At 34.8% G+C, this 19,377-nt stretch overlaps 3 protein-coding genes and 2 long non-coding RNA genes across 5 annotated transcripts; 2 read left to right on the top strand and 3 right to left on the bottom strand.

The window, feature by feature from the left end:
• The first annotated feature begins 70 nt into the window (after nt 1–70).
• LOC149702434 (sodium-dependent multivitamin transporter-like) lies at nt 71–5,990 on the top strand. The gene is made up of 12 exons (XM_089865781.1): nt 71–898; nt 1,926–2,045; nt 2,119–2,184; nt 2,425–2,544; nt 2,778–2,932; nt 2,988–3,267; nt 3,603–3,813; nt 4,358–4,512; nt 4,933–5,174; nt 5,243–5,340; nt 5,528–5,600; nt 5,667–5,990. Exons 1-12 carry the CDS (start codon nt 674–676, stop codon nt 5,773–5,775), a joined length of 1,854 nt encoding a protein of 617 aa, XP_089721907.1. The 5' UTR covers nt 71–673; the 3' UTR covers nt 5,776–5,990.
• Nucleotides 5,991–6,117: 127 nt separating this feature from the next.
• Nucleotides 6,118–8,142, bottom strand: LOC149702433 (glutamate receptor 2-like). The gene is made up of 7 exons (XM_089867118.1): nt 8,101–8,142; nt 7,781–7,893; nt 7,617–7,707; nt 7,381–7,558; nt 6,877–7,097; nt 6,526–6,806; nt 6,118–6,385 (listed from the first exon to the last, which is right to left on the bottom strand). The coding sequence occupies exons 1-7, from the start codon at nt 8,140–8,142 to the stop codon at nt 6,118–6,120; spliced, it is 1,194 nt and encodes a 397-aa protein (XP_089723244.1).
• A 2,868-nt stretch (nt 8,143–11,010) lies between these two features.
• LOC149702432 (uncharacterized) lies at nt 11,011–12,940 on the bottom strand. The gene is made up of 5 exons (XM_089865780.1): nt 12,708–12,940; nt 11,807–11,936; nt 11,602–11,741; nt 11,396–11,522; nt 11,011–11,330 (listed from the first exon to the last, which is right to left on the bottom strand). The coding sequence occupies exons 1-5, from the start codon at nt 12,751–12,753 to the stop codon at nt 11,114–11,116; spliced, it is 660 nt and encodes a 219-aa protein (XP_089721906.1). The 5' UTR covers nt 12,754–12,940; the 3' UTR covers nt 11,011–11,113.
• A 2,571-nt stretch (nt 12,941–15,511) lies between these two features.
• Nucleotides 15,512–18,175, top strand: LOC149702431 (uncharacterized). Its single transcript, XR_016381736.1, has 2 exons — nt 15,512–15,728; nt 16,906–18,175. It is a non-coding gene; the product is annotated as an uncharacterized LOC149702431 (long non-coding RNA).
• On the bottom strand, nt 16,743–18,534 carry LOC149702430 (uncharacterized). The gene is made up of 2 exons (XR_016381735.1): nt 18,202–18,534; nt 16,743–17,101 (listed from the first exon to the last, which is right to left on the bottom strand). It is a non-coding gene; the product is annotated as an uncharacterized LOC149702430 (long non-coding RNA).
• Between the last annotated feature and the right edge of the window lie 843 nt (nt 18,535–19,377).

Below are 19,377 nucleotides of genomic sequence, written 5' to 3'. Positions count from 1 at the left end.
TCACAGAATACAATACAATTCGTATCATCCATCATAACGTTATTAAAAAACCTCTTTTACATTTAATAAATAATAATCATCTAGAAATTATTGCGATAATCTCAGAAACTTAATTAGATTAAATCGCGAATAACACTTAAAATTTAGTCCCCTTTTATGTATGAATATTCGCTGCTCTCCCAAGCAAGAACATAATAGAAAAAAAACCATAAGAAAGTCTATGCCTAGTTGGCCAAAAAAAATTGAAAGTTCTCCGTATAAAAAACAATTTTTTTTATTCCCCTAAACGGATTTGATTTCATAGTTAATTCGTAATTAAACGCGACAAGTTAGTAGTTAAATCAATCCGTTCCCCCCCCCCCCCCGTTTTTAAAATAACCCTAGTGGTCTTAGATCTTTAATTTTTGAGGGTGGGGATTCTAAAAGGAAACTGATTTTTAAATACACGCGAGGTCGCCTGCAGAAATCTTTGGAGTAAAAAGCAAAGAAACCTTCGCCGTCCTTTAGTTAGGTGTAGTTTATTAATCCAAGACTAGCAACGACATAAATCGTGTGTTTCGCGACTGACAGAATTTTACTTCTGCCTTGTGTCAGTTTGACTTCAGTCAGAAGTTAGTAAAACCGCTCAGACGACGACGTTCACTCCTAGGAATCGAGTCTTTAGTCGCCTGCCATGAATTATCTCGGAGTGGTTGATTTTTTGGCAATTTTGTCCATGTTGGCTTTGTCCTGGACTGTGGGCATTTATTACGGTTGTCGAAGTAGTAATACCAAAGGTGATAATAACAATGTGGCCAGATACGTCATGGGAAATTACAAGATGGGTGTAGTTCCAGTGGCCTTTTCTTTGGCAGTGACCACGGTGTCCGGTAGTTTGATGGTTGGAGTCGTTGGTGAAGTAAGTAGATTTATATATTTAATGCTTTATTTATAAATGTATCGTTAAAATTAGAAGCCCTAGTCAGCTGTTATGGTATCTTTATTGTTTACCTATTCTTCGTAAATCGTAATTCTGGAGATTTACAATTCGAGCTAGTTCGAGAACGACGGAAGCGAGAATTGGCTACACGCGATTTTGCAATCCATCTTCCCTTATGATTTTACTAATTTAAGCTTAAAAATGGTTCATTATCTAAGAGAAAATTGTTTTAATTACGTGTTTTATAAGTGCAGTTTATGACACTTAGGCGTAATTTACTGGAAGATTTTCTTATTTTCGTTTTATCAAAGGTGGATCCACATTTGGTTTTATTAAATATTTTCAATTGAAACTTTGTAACTATGCCAGGAGATACGTTGATGGATATTTCCTACTTAGATAAGTCTAGAAATTACTTTTCGTGTTGGGACGGAGTTGAACATAAGTAGCCAAAATACTAATTCTACGAAGACCCATAAATCTTATAGTTTAGTAATGTATCAAGATAGATTTTATTTTTAAAAATAAATTTGAAAATTTATTCAAATAAATTTCCCAGGTCTGCAAAAATACCGAATTATCTTTAGTTTCTGTTGAATTCAATCCAGAAAATTAATTAAAATACATTTTTTTCTTAAAAACCAGTTCTTAAAAATGATAGCCGCGTTATTTAGAAGACCTATTATCCCCGAAGAATTTTGAACGTTGCAAAGTTAAAAGTTGTCGATTGGAATTAACTCAAAATTAACTCCCAACATTTCTTCCATTTAAGTTATTTTTAAAAAATTCCTATTTCGAGATTATTTGACTTTGACTTGTCATTAGAATGTTGAAGTTTCCTCAGAAACTGGTTCTAAATTTCAATGTCAATGATAAAAAATTTTATCTGAAGTAAAATTTTTTAGTTCCACTGTAAATTATCCACTGTTTGAAGTACCCATTTCAGACCCAAAAGTTCTCACATAACAAAATTCGTTAAAAGATCTCTTCTAAATTCAAATTTCAGGTTTATTTGCACGGAGTCCAATACATCTTCTTCGCGATTGGAGGATGTTTAGGTTTGATCATTTCGGGAATTTTGGTCGTTCCCATTTATCGTCGAATGAAATACATAAGTATATACGAGGTTGGTCACGATTTTGCAAAATCAATTAGAAACTAATGAAGATATAATTAACAACGTGTTTCTGCTTATATAGTACTTAGAAAGACGTTATGACCGCAACATGAGACTTTTATTTTCATCCGTTTACATCTTTGCCAAGGTAACTAAATACCTTTTCAGACGAAGCAACTTTTGACTGAACTAAATGGGTCAAGAGTTGAGTTTTTCGGTGATCAATTTTAAATTGGTGATTCAACTTGCCCAACTTCTGTTCACTCACACGACCCAACTAGTTTACTCAACTCAAGTTGACTCATAAAGAGTTGTATCGTCTGAAAAGGCCTTTAATAATCATTAATTATTAAAATAATTCATTTAATTCCCTGTTATTCCAAACCAGATTGTTTTTAGCGCCGTTGCTCTGTACGTTCCCGCAATATGCATATCAACATTGACTGATGTACCTCAATGGATCTCCATCTCTGTTGCCGGCTTGATTTGCGTTTGTTATTGCGTTTCGGTTAGTACATTTGTACGAAAAACAATTGAAACAACACCGGGAATTCCCATATTAAATTATCTCATTGATCATTAACTCTCCCATTGTTCGAATGCCACTTAGTAATGTGGGCTGGTACAAAGCTTAATTACAACGCTTGCGCCATCGTGACACCTACTTACATATAACACTTCTACGTTTACCTGATTGCGTACTTGAGAAAACTTAGCCTAAATACTTGATTTCTACTCTAGGGTGGCATACGTGCTGTTATTTGGACTGATGTAATCCAAGCCGCATTCATGATGCTTTGTAACATTTTAATCATTGTTTTGGGAAGCCTCAAAGTTGGGGGTTTTGGAAAAGTGTGGGAAACGTCAGTTCAGGGACAACGAATTTTTCATTTGACGTAAGTATTTTACCAGTTGCCTGTAGAAACCCCTACCCTAAATGTTTCATTTTAGGCTGGTTGAAGACGCTCATACGCGGTATTCCATTTGGTCCTTGACTCTGGGTGCCCTAATTGTTTACATGAACGCCATGAGTGGCGGTCAAGCAGCAGGACAACGAATATTGAGCGTCCGTGGTCTACGGGAAGCTCAGTGCGCCACTTTTCTCGGTGGTATTTTTATTTTCGCTTTGGTAGCCATTATCATATGGACTGGAATTGTTGTCTACGCCAACGTCTCAGATTGCGACCCATTTCTTCATCCTCATATCACGGGGGTCAAGTCACAGGACCAGGTATGTGGTCACTTAGGACTATTTCGTGACATAGTCAACTTGCTTAGTGAAGTTTTTTTTGGCGTATCTGTAAGGTTAAATTAAATAACCTTTATAATTAGTTGACATTAGTGCTAAATTTATCCCTTTTGGGTGAGAATTTGTAGATAGTAACACTTAGCAATGTCGATCTTCCGGTGGCAGACGCGTTAGTCTGGTTACGTTATTGTTTAAAAACCTCTGATTGGTTGAGACATTAAAGATAAAGGGGGCTAGGCTCCACTCGTGGTGCATTTCTTCAACTACTGAGCAGTTTTTTCTTTTCGTTTAAATTTTGGTTTTTATTTCAATTTTAGATTCTAATCTATGGAATGGCCCAAATTTTAGAACAACCCGGTTTGAAAGGATTGGCCTTGGCCGGAATTTTTAGTGGATCTTTAAGTACTTTTTCCTCTTACATTAACTCCTTCTCAACCTTGACCATGGAAGATTTTGTTAAACCGGCCCTAAAGAAAAAAGGAAAGATTTTGAGTGACGATCGTAGTCTACTTCTCTGCAAAGCGCTCAGTAAGTATGCCTATGTAAGGAATGCATACAGTTCAGAGGAATCATTGCGCCCCCATGTTACTTTATACACGGGTTTTGTGGGCCGGGCTTCAGAACTTACCATCCGTCACGTGTCACTCCACAGGTTGGTAGCAAAGAGAGTTCCTCGGCGTACGCCAGGTGCAAGGGGCAGCGAGATAGATCATTATTCGCGAAGTAAAATTCGTCATACCTGATGATTAGTCTAGCTAGCTCCTCCCATAACATCAGCTTTGATACGTTGAGAACATGGTTACACAATTAATCCTAGTAGCTGTATGTATTAATGACTAAATCTATCATGACCAAAAGAATCAACGGTATTCAAAGGCTCGAATGCCTCAGAAGTGGAACTGTTCTCATAGGAGAGAAATTAAAAAGATTGAGGTGTTGATTAGTCAACACTTCAGTTATTTATATTTGCCATTGATTTAACTAAGGCCCACCCTTATCGTATTGATTATAGTATTTTACACGTCAAAGGTGGGAAAATAAATACGCATTTTCTTTCTTTTTCTCTCTCTAGCGTGTGTGTACGGTTTCGTCTGTATAATTGTGGCATTCATGGTTCCATTTTTGGGCGGTGTCATTAAAGCTGGTATCCAAATAACCGGTGCCACGGGTGGACCCCTTTTAGCTGTCATATTTCTAGGTATTTTTAGTCGAATGGCAAATAAAAAGGTAAGCAAAATTCTAAATTTCTAATGATAAGTTTTCAATATTAAGTTTTTTATTAGTTTTGTAAAGATTGATTTAAAGTCGCGTGATTTGTTTTCAAAAATTATTATTTGGCAAGGTTAAGTATCAGGAAATAATATTGATTATTGAAGGTCAGCTTTTTATTCTATACAAAAATCACGATTTGTAAAATAGAAAATTAAAATTTTAATATATATTCAATAATTTGACATATTGTCTAGGTCCAAAGTGCCACCACCCTTGATGAAAAGGTGTTTCGATTAACATTTAACCATATTATTTAGGCTTATTTACAGCCAAGACCGTTAGATTTTTAGAATTTAGTTAATATAGGGAAGGTTCAATGGAGGTCAAGGTTACCATTGCCGCGAAATAATTGAAAATTGCTACTGTTTTGAACAGGGCGTTCTATTGGGTTTGATAATTGGCCTTTCATTCAACTTGTGGCTGAGCGTTGGAAGTACTTTACAACCTAAACTGATTAGAACTCTACCCTTGACCAACGACAACTGTCCAACTGAAAGATTTTTACAAAACTTCACGATAAACGAAACCACTTATCAACAAAACGCCACGGAATTATCTCTGCCTTTTGTTATGAATTCAAATTACACAAACGTAGCGGGAACAGATCTGCCAGAAAAGTATGTCAAATTGATAAATCCAGGTCAAAGGTTATTGTTAACACTTAATTATGTTTATATCATTACAGTGATATATTTCCATTGTTTACCGTTTCATTTATGTGGCAAGGTCCTATTGGATTCGTCATAACAATGATGATTGGTATCATCGCCAGTTATTTCTTTAGTAAGTTTTGTTTTTATCATATCAGAAGTTAGTTAATTATTAACACACCGCCTTAGAAGTATAAGGTACAAAAATATGGGGATTTTACTTTACTTTATAGTTTTTTACTTCGAAATAGGTGTTTATTATTGCCGCCTGCGTTAATTAGGGAAAGGGGAGTTAATTAAATTTTTTTGTCCAATCTTAGGATCAAAAACAGCTACGATCGAAATTGATCCCAGGTTGCTCAGTGATTGGTTGAATTCCAACAAAGACAAAATGTAAGTTACAAAGCAGTAGTAAGTGCGCCATTTAAAAGTATTGAAATCTTTACTTTTTCTGTGTAGAGCTATTAGTGATTTGGATCAAAATTCTACTCTAACTCCACTCTGTGATGTTGACTCTTCAAACAACAGAGAAATCGTTAAGCTAAAGTTAAGGATCGACAATGAATAGGTCTATTTCATTGTGCATAACAAATTGAAGAAATACTATTTTGAGTATTTATAACTGACCACGCAATGTAGCAACCAGTTTTTTAGAACATTTCAACTAATATAATACATTCCACAGTCTTATCCACATAGTTTTATGTCGATTTTTTCCTTCAATATATTGTTTATAATGAATGTTATAAATAAGTTTTTAAATAAATTTGTTTAGATTTTAAAGGCTATGCATTATTGATACATGTGTTTTAATATAAACTCTATGGTCTTTGCAGATTCATAGTTCCCATCCATTAATTTCTAGCGGAAAGAAGAAAATAGATCCGGTTGTAAATACATTTCAACCGAATTATATTATAGCAGATAATCTTAATTTCCGTTTTTGATATTTCGATTTTGATTTTAACCTTCGGTTCCTAATCATTTCTATAATAAAACAGGTCGATGACATAATAACGGAACCACAAATCCACGAAGCAAAAAAGTTGCGATGATGTGCCATTGATAATGGCTCCGCTTCACGATCTTCGCTAACGCCATTTTCGCAAAATTTAGTGTATGGAGAAACGTTCTGAACCCAAGCGTTGATCAGGGACGTTTCCGCAAGCGTCATGATGCTGTATAGGAAAAAGTAAGACGACACAAGTCAAATAACTCAGTCCTGGAAGTGACCTACCCCTTTTTTACGTAGAAATAGGGTCTATAGGGGTCAAGTAGTTTTTGCCTTTCATTAACCAGATTCTAACAGAAACGATACCTTTTAGATATTTTGTCTTTGCATTCCGGATCAAGTGATTTCCTTACACCCAAGGCTAAATTGAGAATAATCCCGGTACGTCTTCCTTGATAAAAATGACACATCTTCGTCTTGTAACTATAATTCGACGCCACGCCTTGAAGATTCACTCCGAACTCTAAGAGGACAGCATTTTCCTGAGAAACTTTGGTTAACATCCGATCGGATAACAGCTGTTCGTAGGACTTCTTTTTGCCAGAAATCAACCACAAACGACGTTTTCGACTGAGTTGGGAGTCCTGCTGATTGAAACAAAATATTCCGCTTTAAACCCTAAGCCTAATTATCTGATTCCAATATTAAGTTACTGACTCGAAAGAGGCGTTCCACCAGACCACCACCCATCATGTAAGGTTTAACAACGTCGGCGTAGTTTAGAATGTCTCGTAATGAGTCCATTCTCATGTTGCGAGAAATACTTAGCTTGGAAACTGTAAAGCTGAAGAATCCTGGTATGATTACTAGGAAGGCCGCCATCCACCAGATGCCAACGACAATCCGGCGACTCGTGAGTCTTATCTTTGCTGGTATTGCTGAATTATATATTAATAGTTTATAAACTTTAAATTAAAGGGCTAATCAAGCAGTGGTTGATTAAAGTTCAAACCAAAATCGTTACATTGCGAAACAAGAGGTCGAAAGAAGTAGAAGGAGTGCATCGCCAAAAGATAACTGTAGTTCGTGTGTCCATGTATAAGTATATTAGAAAAACAGCCAAAAATGACCATAATTATATAAGATACTAGTAAACAAATCATCCATTTCTGGAAAAAAAAATATTTAATTTATTGAAGAAAATTAGTTTAGACAATTAACCTAATTGATATACCCAATGAGTCCAATCTCCAAAAATATTTCCGAAGTCCGTGAAATCTTCTTTAGCGGTGGAGGAACTCAAAATTTGCAAGCTCTCCGAATATAGAACTGAACTGAAATCTATAGCTTGAAACCGTTCCTCGTTAATGACCAGTGGTCCGAAGGCAATGTCCGCTTCCTTCGTAACAACGATCACTATGACTGTAACCGCGTCACTCTCAAAAGTCTCAACTTACCTCTTTGACTAACGACCCGATGATTCCAGTCCATGATCCGTTGTCCAAGCGTTTACTCCATGATTTCGGCGACGGTTGAACCAATCGAAAACTATCAAACGAACGAACAGTGAATTATTTGAACTTTGCCCCCACTCCGAACCAAACCAATTTAAACTTAATACCCAACCAACCTGATATTCATCGATTCTATTACGTAGTTCATTACATTATTCATGATTCCCGAAACCAGTGGGTTCCCATCTTGGTCATCATCTACTATTGTCCATGGTTTCCACTGTGAATAAGAACCATGATCAAAAAGGTATAAGACGCGTTGCAACAAATGTTCCGATCGTTTCTTAAATTCTCATTAAGTTCAACTACATTTAATTAATTTCAAAGTGTCTTGTCACTCTTTGTACTAATTGAGAAGACAACATTGGACTATAATAGAGTATTTAAGAAACGAAATATTTATGTTGCACTTGCTTTTATCACTAACCTCGGCAACTGCAATCCTTAAAATACCCGAATAGTTGCTCATCACTATATATAATTAAAATATTCTGGAATTAATTATTTATATTCTTCTAAGTTTATATTCACAGTTCTGAGAGCGCCTAGATTTCCCGTTGACTAAATAAAACCTATAGAGGTTTCCTCGTAAACAGAGCTATAACAAAAACAAATAAATTTACTCTTTTGACGTCAACAAATGCTCAGTAACAATACACTCTGAGCGGCTTGGTTTAACTCCAAAAACTACCATTGAAAAAGCCAATTTATCAATAGAAATATCCGGCTGAACCAAGCCGGCACAATGACCTTAAATACAATTCGATATTTGTTTAAATCACGAAGTAACGATCGTTGCGTTTTTTCATAAAGTTAATTCACTTCGATTAAACTTTGATTTCTTTTCCAATACCAAACAGCTTAACATTTCAAATATCGGAACAATACGAACGAGTAATCGATACATTACTTTCAAATTACAAGCGCTCCGTTCGTGTTTCCTAGGAGTTAAATGCTTAATTCAATTTAAAACAAATTATCTACAAAGAGACGCTCAAAGATGGGTCCTTTACCCTTATAATTTTACGAAAAATAGTATTCTAAACTTGTACTAAGTGTATCTCTCTATAGTATTGATTATCACGCTTTGTAAACAACTAGTGAGTGCCTCGAAGGGTAATTCTTATTCATAATGGTTTCAGATGCGTTTGACAAGCCTAATTCACACGACAGCTTAATTTATTTATAAGGTGATGATATGTGCATATTAACGACGTTGTTGTTTTCCTGTTAAGGCCAAAAAAGGTCATTTTCAAAGGAGGAAGGTTCAAAAAATGCCAATTTCGAAGGAAATCAAACGATGTGGCTAAAAAAGGTCCAAAAAATGTCCTTTTCATAGGAGAAAGGTCCAAAAAATGTAGTTTTCAAAGGAGAAAGGTCCAAAAAATGTAGTTTTCAAAGGAGAAAGGTCCAAAAAATGTAGTTTTCAAAGCAGAAAGGTCCAAAAAATGTAGTTTTCAAAGGAGAAAGGTCCAAAAAATGTAGTTTTCAAAGCAGAAAGGTCCAAAAATGTAGTTTTAAAATGAGAAAGGTCCAAAAAATGTAGTTTTAAAATGAGAAAGGTCCAAAAAATGTAGTTTTCAAAGGAGAAAGGTCCAAAAAATGTAGTTTTCAAAGGAGAAAGGTCCAAAAAATGTCATTTTATAAGGAAAAATGTCCAAAAAATGTCATTTTCAACGATGAAAAGTTCAAAAATATGCTTTTCTCAATCTAAAACTACATTTTTGACCTACTCTACATCGAAAGTGACAATTTTGGGGTCTTTCCCGCTGAATTACAGGGGGTTTGACTATAGGTTAACTGATCAGAATAACTGCAAAACATCACCTTGAGTTATAAATATAGGGTATATCACTATAGTAAAAGAGTAAAGGTTTCGGTTTTACGGCATATGTATATATACCCTTACACATACGCGCCATCGAAGGCAGCCTGCGAAATATGAACATGTGGAACTCTCAAATATTAAATTATCAACAACAAAACGGTAATTCTATCCTTTACGCCGGAAACCATGGAAAAGTGCGAAGAAATTGAAGCTCGCGTTGAATTAACTATTGACCATAAACCTAAAGTTTTAACATTAAATCCTAATACCAGATTAAATTGTCTAACAAGTTACAAGGGCATTCTTTTAAGTTGTGCTGCCGGTGCGCTTATGGCATTCTCGGGATTGGTGACTAAATTCATTCCACTACACTCCAGTAAGTGTTATAAACCACCGCCTATCAACAGAAAGTGACGTACTGCGTTGGAAATTCTTTATCAGGTCAAATTCTACTGTTCAGGAACTATGGGAACAGTGTACTTCTACTACCATTCATAACCTTGACAAAAAAGGACGTTTATAAAGGTCAAAAGAATATGGCTTTCTCAATCTTGTACGCCGTGGCTGTGGGTGTTGGTAATGTGGCTAGGATAGACTCCATTCAAAGGCTTCCATTATCAGACGCGATTGTCATCGCCTTCACGGCGCCGGTCCTCGTTGCCATCTTCGCTCGTTGTTGCATAAAAGGTAAAAGCTTTAATTTTACTTCGCGTGAAAGAACCTTACTTATGGAGGGGTACTAAAGGGTTAACGCTAACACTAACGGCTAATTTCAGACAAATGCAGCTTTGGACTGGTTGCAACTCTGGTCCTGACCCTCGCGGGACTAGTCTTGGTGGTTAAACCCTACTCTATATTCAAGGGGTACGAGGACTGGAATCGTATCATGGGTTTGTGCAGTGCCTTAACGTCCGTGCTGTGCGCAACCTTTCAGCAAATGATGCTGGCCACCAAAATGAAAGTTTACCACGAGACAGTCGTTACTTTTCATTCAACTACCATCTCTGCCATTGGAACCCTCGTTATCGGTCTATCTTTGGGAATATTGAGAATACCAACATTAGGAGAATCTTGGTTGTTATTTGTTCAACTTGGATGTTCCATACCAATTACTTTGCTCGCTATTAGAGCTCTGCGTTACGAGACAGCGGCAGTTACGATGATATCTAGGTTGATCGCTACCATTTTGGTAGCATTTTTGGGTCAATTGATACTTTTCCGCGATGGAATTGACGTTTCCTCCATTTGCGGAGCGGTACTCGTTCTGGCCGGAGCCATTGTACTTAGTTTGAAAACCTACTTACTAACTTTACCAGAAAACAATCGAACCAGGAAAAATTTAAGGTTTCTAACCATTTAACAGCGCGAAAAAAATTACAAATTATACTTTCGTCTAAATACATTTCGAAGTCTTACTGGTCTCTAGCAAAGAAGGAATTCAAAACTTTAAACAGAATTAGGTAGTAGAAATATTCCCTTTGCGGTAGGCTTATTAAAAACACTAGCATGGACTTCTAAAAAACGTTTAATAACAACTTCTTTCTCAAATACATACAAAAAAATAATTATAAGATTAAGTTAAAATCAATAGATTAGTGAAGAACGATAGATATTAAAACTTATTGCGTTGTATTAAAGCCACGATTGGTAGCAAAAAAGCTAGGTAAATAGAGAGATGTCTTGGTGCGGAACAGGGTACTTGCGTCAAGAAATCACAGTCACCGTAAGCTCTGGTAAGTCCAGGGGGTTGTCTAAAATCAACAGGACGTCCTTCGCAATCAGTTTCGGCCGCGGCGTGTAGAACGCATCGTCCACGAATGCTCAACTCGCTAAAACAAATCATTTCGAAATTAATAAACTCCATCGGAGGGTCAAAAGGACATAGTTCACTTACCAACAAAGGACGGCACTCTTATTGTTGATTTCCGGATCCTCTAAGACGTGAATAACATTAGCATTGTAAGTATCGTAACACTTTTCGGACAGTCTTTCGAATTCCTCAACGTTACACACTATGTCTTCTGTAAACGAAAAGCGAGTTAGATCTCCATGGTGACGTGTTAGCCTGTGGAAATCGGCGTAAGACCCAGTTAAACTTACTGCAGTTGGATCTGGCATAGGTCATACAGTAAGTTTCATTGTGAAAGACTTTCTCCGGGGCTGCGAGATCCTGGGAAACTTCGGTGCAATTCGTATCACTGCCCGATTCCAATATGCAATCAATTAGCTCGAAACCGGCGCTGAAAATGGCAACTCTGTTTAAGTGACGTCACTAATTGAAACTTAACTTTGAGTTAAGACCCACCAACAAACTCTGTTCTGTTTATCGGTATGACTGCTTTGAAGAATGAACTGCAAATGATAATCGTGAAGTTTTCGACAATATCTGGTTTTGTCATCAACTTTCTTTTCGCATCCCAAAACCAAACCAAAACCTAGATCGAAAACCAATGGTTTAGAGTTCAATATTAGCGTAAATAATAAAATAACAATTTAGTATAGCACGACAATGCTAAAACATTCGCACTTCTTCCATATTAGATAACAGAATATTACTTATGCTAATCACTTTGATAAAAAAATAACCAAAGTATAATATTTTTAAATTAATTATAATCATAAATAAATAGTTAATATCGCAATAAGAAGGGAGTGTATTTGTGGGGGGGGGGAGGTACCCGCTGCGCCGGTAACTTTCCAGATTGACTTAAGTAGAAGCAAACTTGGCCCACTTACGAGACAGTGTGGCGAAATATACCCTTCGAAAACACATTACCGCCATCATATAATATACTAATTATTTTTTTTTCTAATATCTTAAAATGGGCAAGGCCCGAATAATATCTTACACAAATTGAATTTAAAAAAAAAAACCCTTAACATTATAATTTATTATAGAATAAAATGAATGAAATAATTTAGGCAAATATTACTGTAACTGTTATGCCTACAGAGTTTGTAATTTATATAAGCAACTTCTCAAATCTCCCGCTGCGTTTACAAAGAACATTGCCTGTACATCTAATTTAAACTACATTTCACTTCGTACATTTCTTGGAATTAAATTAATAACAATTTTCCTTAATAGTTTACAGTCTTCTATTCTCTAAAAACTAACCCTAATTTAATCAGCTAAAGACCCGCTCTAGGATCCAAGATTATTTTGCACCTGTTGACCACCATACCAAAAAAACATCGTAACTCACCAATTGAAAACACGCAAAGTGTAATAAACGTTGTCCACAAACTCATACTGATTCCAAAACGATAGCGAGCTGCGAGTAATCCCTGAAATTGACTAAATAGTCAAGTTTTCGATTATCCCGGATGATATTTTAAACGCGAGCGAAATGCGTTTGCGAATTCTTCTTTGAAAACGAGTCTGCTAAATCTTATTTCACTTTCACTCGATTAACAAGTTTTAAACTTTCAGCATCTAGTCGGCTTGGCTCTGAAAGCCGCAAGGTTATAGAAGAAAAAAAGAAAAATCTGGTTGGTTACCTGTTCAAGTGACGTAATCCGGTTTTTTGAGAAAAGAACCCTAGACACGGATGTCGGTAAAGAAGGGGTAAACCGGGGGAGGGACATAAACAATTGTGTGGATTTTATTTTATTTTTTTTTTTTCTAATTCAAGAGGCGGGTTTTTACAAAAAACAAAATTAAATAAAAAAAAAGAACAATTTATAACCTTTACGATATGACTAGACACTAGTAAAGGGTATATAAAACGGAACAATTCAACGCGTGATGATATTAATTCCTTATGTACCCTTTAAAGGGAGAGTAAAACAGCAAATCAATTATTTTAATCGATTCTCTCACTCAACTACCGCGTAAAAGTTTCCCAAACATTTCACAAATTTCTTAGAAAATGAAATGTAGTTGTTTATAGCAACAACATTTGTTTTCTAATTTCATTTTTATTACACACTTATTACAACTTCTTAGAATCAAGCTCGGAAGGATTATAAAACCGGTTCGCCACTTTACCGCCACGCCACTTTACCGCCACAGAAAACCGAGTAAACTTTCTTGGACTCGGGTGTTTTAAAAGAGGTCATAAACTTCTTTGCCTACCTATCCCAGACCCAGTTTCGTTTCAACTCGATTGCCCTACTTTGATAGTTTGATACTTTCTTAAGGTGAGAGTGAAAGCTAGCTAGTTTTACAAGGTTAATAAAATCGAAGCTGGCAGGCAGACAGGCTGACACACCTCTACTGCTGGAACAGTGTAACCACCCTCGAGAAAATGCCCCAGGAATTACTTAACAATTGACGGAGTCACAACTATTTAGTATCATTGTGTAGAAGATAAATTGGGCTATCATTTCTTCGTTGTATTTCTTTCTAAGTGTCCTTAAAGTTATAATTAAGAGTACGAACATGAACTTAGTAAAATGTTGTGAAGAGGACCAGCAAAGAAGTATTTTTTTTTGTAATCTAATGATGGGAGTAATAAATATGCTGTTTTATTGTGTTTTTATGCTGTTTTATTGTGTTTTCCGCTGTTTTATTGTGTTTTCCGCTGTTTTATTGTGTTTTTAAGCTGTTTTATTGTGTTTTTAAACTGTTTTATTGTGTTTTTAAACTGTTTTATTGTGTTTTTAAGCTGTTTTATTGTGTTTTTAATTTTTTTGTGTTTTTAAGCTGTTTTATTGTGTTTTTAATCTTTTTTTGTGTTTTTAAGCTGCTTTTATTGTGTTTTATGTTGTTTTATTGTGTTTTTACACTGTTGTATAGTATTTTCTTGTGATTTTAACTTTTTATGTTATTTCATTGTGTTTTTAAGCTGTTTTATTATGCTTTTAATCTTTTTTTGTGTTTTATGCTGTTTTATTGTGTTTTATGTTGTTTTAATGTGTTTTTTGCACTGTTGTATAGTATTTTCTTGTGATCTTAACTTTTTATGTTATTTTATTCTGTTTTTAAGCTGCTTTATTGTGTTTTAATGCTGTTTAATTGTGTTTTATGCTGTTTTATTGTGTTTTCATGCTGTTTATGGTTTTTATGCTTTTTTTGTCTATGTTGTAAACTAAAACTTGCTGCACGTGTATTAATTGAGCGTTACATGTGTGTAATCATTAAAGGCAGCACGTCGAGAGGCTATTCACTAATGAAAATTTTCGTTTTTTCATTGATGCTACATTATGAGCCTATTCACGTCTTGTTCCCTATGCGATGATCAGGAAGGTAATCATACGCTATTCCGGGATTTAGGAGGACTTCTCATATTACATGGCGAGAGCAAGTTTCAAAGAAGTGCACTTTTTGTTCTTATGTCTATATACTTTTGTTTATAACTTATAAATGTACTATAGAATAAATAAAATTAAATAATTATTCGTCGATTTAATGAATCTCATATTTTATTGCTTTTCTTGACATCAAAGTTACAGGCATATATATATGTGATTTTAAAAGGGATTTAGATTAAGGGTTACGTGTAATTATTTTAATACCCTTAAAGGTGGAGCGTCGAGGGGCTACTCACTAAAAAGTCATTAGCAATTTTGAAAGGGATTGGGAATATGGGTTATTTAATATTATTATTTTACTAGTTATGAACGGATAATTAACCATTGACACATTTGTCGCTAGGGGCGCTAAATACGTAGTTACGTATTTACTGACATCTAAAACCAGATAAAATTCTACAAGACTTTCGTGTTAGCAATATATAGTTCATAAATTATTATTTTCCTAGTTATGAACGGATAATTGAGCTTTCACACATTTGCCGCTAGGGGCGCTGTATACGTAGTTACGTATTTACTGACATCTAAAACATGATAAAATTGTGCTAGACAATTCGGATAAGCAATAGATAGTTCATAAATTGCCGCTAGGGGCGCTGTATACGTAGTTACGTATTTACTGACATCTCTAATGCATGAAGAAATTCGCCGCTAGGGGCGCTGTTTTTAATATTTTATAGGCCTAATGGTGTGTTCTCTTATTTGAATTACGCCCACGTGACACTTCGAAGCGCCCCCAACGACGGAATTTACTATAAAACTCGGACGCCACTTGTCCAAATTTCTTTCCTCTCTGCGCCGGCGACCAGTCAACATCGTTCCTTGTTCAGCTCCTCGTAATCCTGACATTAGAAGTCAATATTGGATGGAAAGCCACGATGTTGGGACGTGATTCCAAGCTCGCCAACATTGGATGTCCGTTAGAACGTTGAAATCAACGCGAAAGGATAAGCCTAGTACGGCTTGTGTGTGTAAGTCTTTCAATAATCCAAAGCCATCCAGCTAGCATTTTATTATTTTATTTAATCCTAGAGTTTAAATTATTTAGGTAGAGTTAGTTGTTAGTTAATTATGTTTATTTATTGAAAATTAAGTACAAAATGAAGAATTTTCCAAACACGAGGTCAGTGAGACAAGGCTTAATTTAGAACATCTAAAGTCAAGTACTAGATCTTAAATTAGGGGAAATTAATTTTCTTTAAATTAATTTAAATAATTAACCTCGACTTTTTGCAAATTAGGTCTCATTTAACGGCGCGAAACTATATTATCTAAAATGAGTCTAATGTATGATTTAACGGGGCGAGATTAGATTGTACTAAGCTAGACTAAACCTATAAAATATTTTTATCCGGCCCTGGGACTAATCTCCAAGCTTTTACTTACGCCGTCATTTTAATTGAAATTAAATTTACGAGGGTATTTTGAATTATTACGCGTAAATTATGGATTGAGATTCTTAACTTTCATTCATGGCGGTGTATACTTATTTTAGATAATGAACCACGAGGTTTTTAATTTAATAAATTAAATAGCTTAAATTAATTAGGGTTTGTAATTTACAATTAATTATTTTAATTTTAATTATTTAATGACACGGGAACGCGAAGTTAAGGCTTGATATTCTTAATTTATTATGGGAATATTTTACTTAGTTTCTCTTATATTATTATCTAAGGTATGCTTTCCGTAAATTATTATTTTGTTAGGACCTTAAAGTAGCCCTTTACTTCTGGTTTGGAAATGGCTTAGTATTTAGTGCGATTCTTAAATTTTTCCGTTGGGAATATTTTAGTTTTTTTTTCTTAAATTATTTTAATCTAAGGTATTCTTTCCGTAAATTATTATTTTGCTAGGACCTTAAAGTAGCCCTTTAATTCCGATTTGGCAATGCCTTAATATTTAGTGGGGTTTTTAAATTTTATTTCTGAGAATATTTTACAAATTATAATTTATAATAAATAATTTCCAAGAAAACAAAAAAAGTGGTTTAAGGCAAAATTTATTTAACATGAAGTAAAAAATCGGGTGTTTACAAAAATTTTCAACAAAAAATAATTTAAAGTGTGCCGTAAATTGAAGTTTGAACGCATAAAAAGAAATTAAGTTGTTTTAAGTTAAATTCTAATAAAAATTGAATTCTTCTAGATTCGCTGATGTTCATCGCATCTTTGGCAGTAAGTGTAGAGAATGGTTGCAAGGCCACATCAGGTTGGAAAGATGTCATCAAAAATGGGCGTCTCTAACAGCGGATGAACTCCAGAGTTTATCAAAGGTTGAAATCATCTACTAGAAAATGTCTCTGAATGACCAGCAACAGAATATCCAAGAACATCATTCGAGTCTAAAAAGGAAGATGTATTAATATTGAATATTAACTTATTAAGCAATTGCCTAATAATTAAAGGGGCTAACAAAAACTATTTTAATCTATGGTAATGTTTCCGCAAATTATTGAAGAAAAACTACGCAAAATATTCTCAGAAATAAAGTTTAAAAACCCCACTAAATATTAAGGCATTGCCAAATCGGAATTAAAGGGCTACTTTAAGGTCCTAGCAAAATAATAATTTACGGAAAGAATACCTTAGATTAAAATAATTTAAGAAAAAAGAACTAAAATATTCCCAACGGAAAAATTTAAGAATCGCACTAAATACTAAGCCATTTCCAAACCAGAAGTAAAGGGCTACTTTAAGGTCCTAACAAAATAATAATTTACGGAAAGCATACCTTAGATAATAATATAAGAGACACTAAGTAAAATATTCCCATAATAAATTAAGAATAACAAGCCTTAACTTCGCGTTCCCGGGTCATTTATAAAATGCACTTAATTCGCAATAATTAATAGTAATTTACTAACCCTAATTAATTTAAGCTATTTAATTTATTAAATTAAAAACCTCGTGGTTCATTATCTAAAATAAGTATACACCGCCATGAATGAAAGTTAAGAATCTCAATCCATAATTTACGCGTAATAATTCAAAATACCCTCGTTAATTTAATTTCAATTAAAATGACGGCGTAAGTAAAAGCTTGGAGATTAGTCCCAGGGCCGGATAAAAATATTTTATAGGTTTAGTCTAGCTTAGTACAATCTAATCTCGCCCCGTTAAATCATACATTAGACTCATTTTAGATAATATAGTTTCGCGCCGTTAAATGAGACCTAATTTGCAAAAAGTCGAGGTTAATTATTTACATTAATTTAAAAAAATCAATTTCCCCTAATTTAAGATCTAGTACTTGACTTGAGATGTTCTAAATTAAGCCTTGTCTCACTGACCTCGTGTTTGGAAATTTCTTTATTTTGTACTTAATTTTCAATAAATAAACATAATTAACTAACAACTAACTCTACCTAAATAATTTAAACTCTAGGATTAAATAAAATAATAAAATGCTAGCTGGATGGCTTTGGATTATTGAAAGACTTACACACACAAGCCGTACTAGGCTTATCCTTTCGCGTTGATTTCAACGTTCTAACGGACATCCAATGTTGGCGAGCTTGGAATCACGTCCCAACATCGTGGCTTTCCATCCAATATTGACTTCCAATGTCAGGATTACGAGGAGCTGAACAAGGAACGATGTTGACTGGTCGCCGGCGCAGAGAGAAAAGAAATTAGGACAAGTGGTGTCCGAGTTTTATAGTAAATTCCGTCGTTGGGGGCGCTTCGAAGTGTCACGTGGGCGTAATTCAAATAAGAGAACACACCATTAGGCCTATAAAATATTAAAAACAGCGCCCCTAGCGGCGAATTTCTTCATGCATTAGAGATGTCAGTAAATACGTAACTACGTATACAGCGCCCCTAGCGGCAATTTATGAACTATCTATTGCTTATCCGAATTGTCTAGCACAATTTTATCATGTTTTAGATGTCAGTAAATACGTAACTACGTATACAGCGCCCCTAGCGGCAAATGTGTGAAAGCTCAATTATCCGTTCATAACTAGGAAAATAATAATTTATGAACTATATATTGCTAACACGAAAGTCTAGTAGAATTTTATCTGGTTTTAGATGTCAGTAAATACGTAACTACGTATTTAGCGCCCCTAGCGACAAATGTGTCAATGGTTAATTATCCGTTCATAACTAGTAAAATAATAATATTAAATAACCCATATTCCCAATCCCTTTCAAAATTGCTAATGACTTTTTAGTGAGTAGCCCCTCGACGCTCCACCTTTAAAGGTATTAAAATAATTACACGTAACCCTTAATCTAAATCCCTTTTAAAATCACATATATATATGCCTGTAACTTTGATGTAAAGAAAAGCAATAAAATATGAGATTCATTAAATCGACGAATAATTATTTAATTTTATTTATTCTATAGTACATTTATAAGTTATAAACAAAAGTATATAGATATAAGAACAAAAAGTGCACTTCTTTGAAACTTGCTCTCGCCATGTAATATGAGAAGTCCTCCTAAATCCCGGAATAGCGTATGATTACCTTCCTGATCATCGCATAGGGAACAAGACGTGAATAGGCTCATAATGTAGCATCAATGAAAATCATGAAAAAACGAAAATTTTCATTAGTGAATAGCCCCTCGACGCGCTGCATGTAATACACGTACAGAAAGTTTTAGT

Source organism: Phalangium opilio, unplaced genomic scaffold (genome assembly GCF_054372755.1).
Source record: "Phalangium opilio isolate 3A_F unplaced genomic scaffold, DU_Popi_V2 ptg000017l_1, whole genome shotgun sequence".
NCBI classification, from domain to species: Eukaryota; Metazoa; Arthropoda; class Arachnida; order Opiliones; family Phalangiidae; genus Phalangium; species Phalangium opilio.
This window is presented reverse-complemented; position numbering and strand designations above follow the sequence as displayed.

What these genes read in the sequence shown, in the direction of transcription:
- LOC149702434 (XM_089865781.1), top strand. Translation starts at nt 674, where the DNA reads ATGAATTATCTCGGAGTGGTTGATTTTTTGGCAATTTTGTCCATGTTG. An exon ending in GCGTTTGTTATTGCGTTTCG is followed by an intron (nt 2,545 to 2,777) that starts GTTAGTACATTT and finishes TTTCTACTCTAG; the next exon opens with GGTGGCATACGTGCTGTTAT. An exon ending in CAACGAATTTTTCATTTGAC is followed by an intron (nt 2,933 to 2,987) that starts GTAAGTATTTTA and finishes GTTTCATTTTAG; the next exon opens with GCTGGTTGAAGACGCTCATA.
- LOC149702433 (XM_089867118.1), bottom strand. Translation starts at nt 8,142, where the DNA reads ATGAGCAACTATTCGGGTATTTTAAGGATTGCAGTTGCCGAG. An exon ending in TGGTGGAACGCCTCTTTCGA is followed by an intron (nt 6,807 to 6,876) that starts GTCAGTAACTTA and finishes TGTTTCAATCAG; the next exon opens with CAGGACTCCCAACTCAGTCG. An exon ending in AAAGACAAAATATCTAAAAG is followed by an intron (nt 6,386 to 6,525) that starts GTATCGTTTCTG and finishes TTTCCTATACAG; the next exon opens with CATCATGACGCTTGCGGAAA.
- LOC149702432 (XM_089865780.1), bottom strand. Translation starts at nt 12,753, where the DNA reads ATGAGTTTGTGGACAACGTTTATTACACTTTGCGTGTTTTCAATTG. An exon ending in AAACAGAACAGAGTTTGTTG is followed by an intron (nt 11,742 to 11,806) that starts GTGGGTCTTAAC and finishes TGCCATTTTCAG; the next exon opens with CGCCGGTTTCGAGCTAATTG. An exon ending in CTATGCCAGATCCAACTGCA is followed by an intron (nt 11,523 to 11,601) that starts GTAAGTTTAACT and finishes TTTCGTTTACAG; the next exon opens with AAGACATAGTGTGTAACGTT.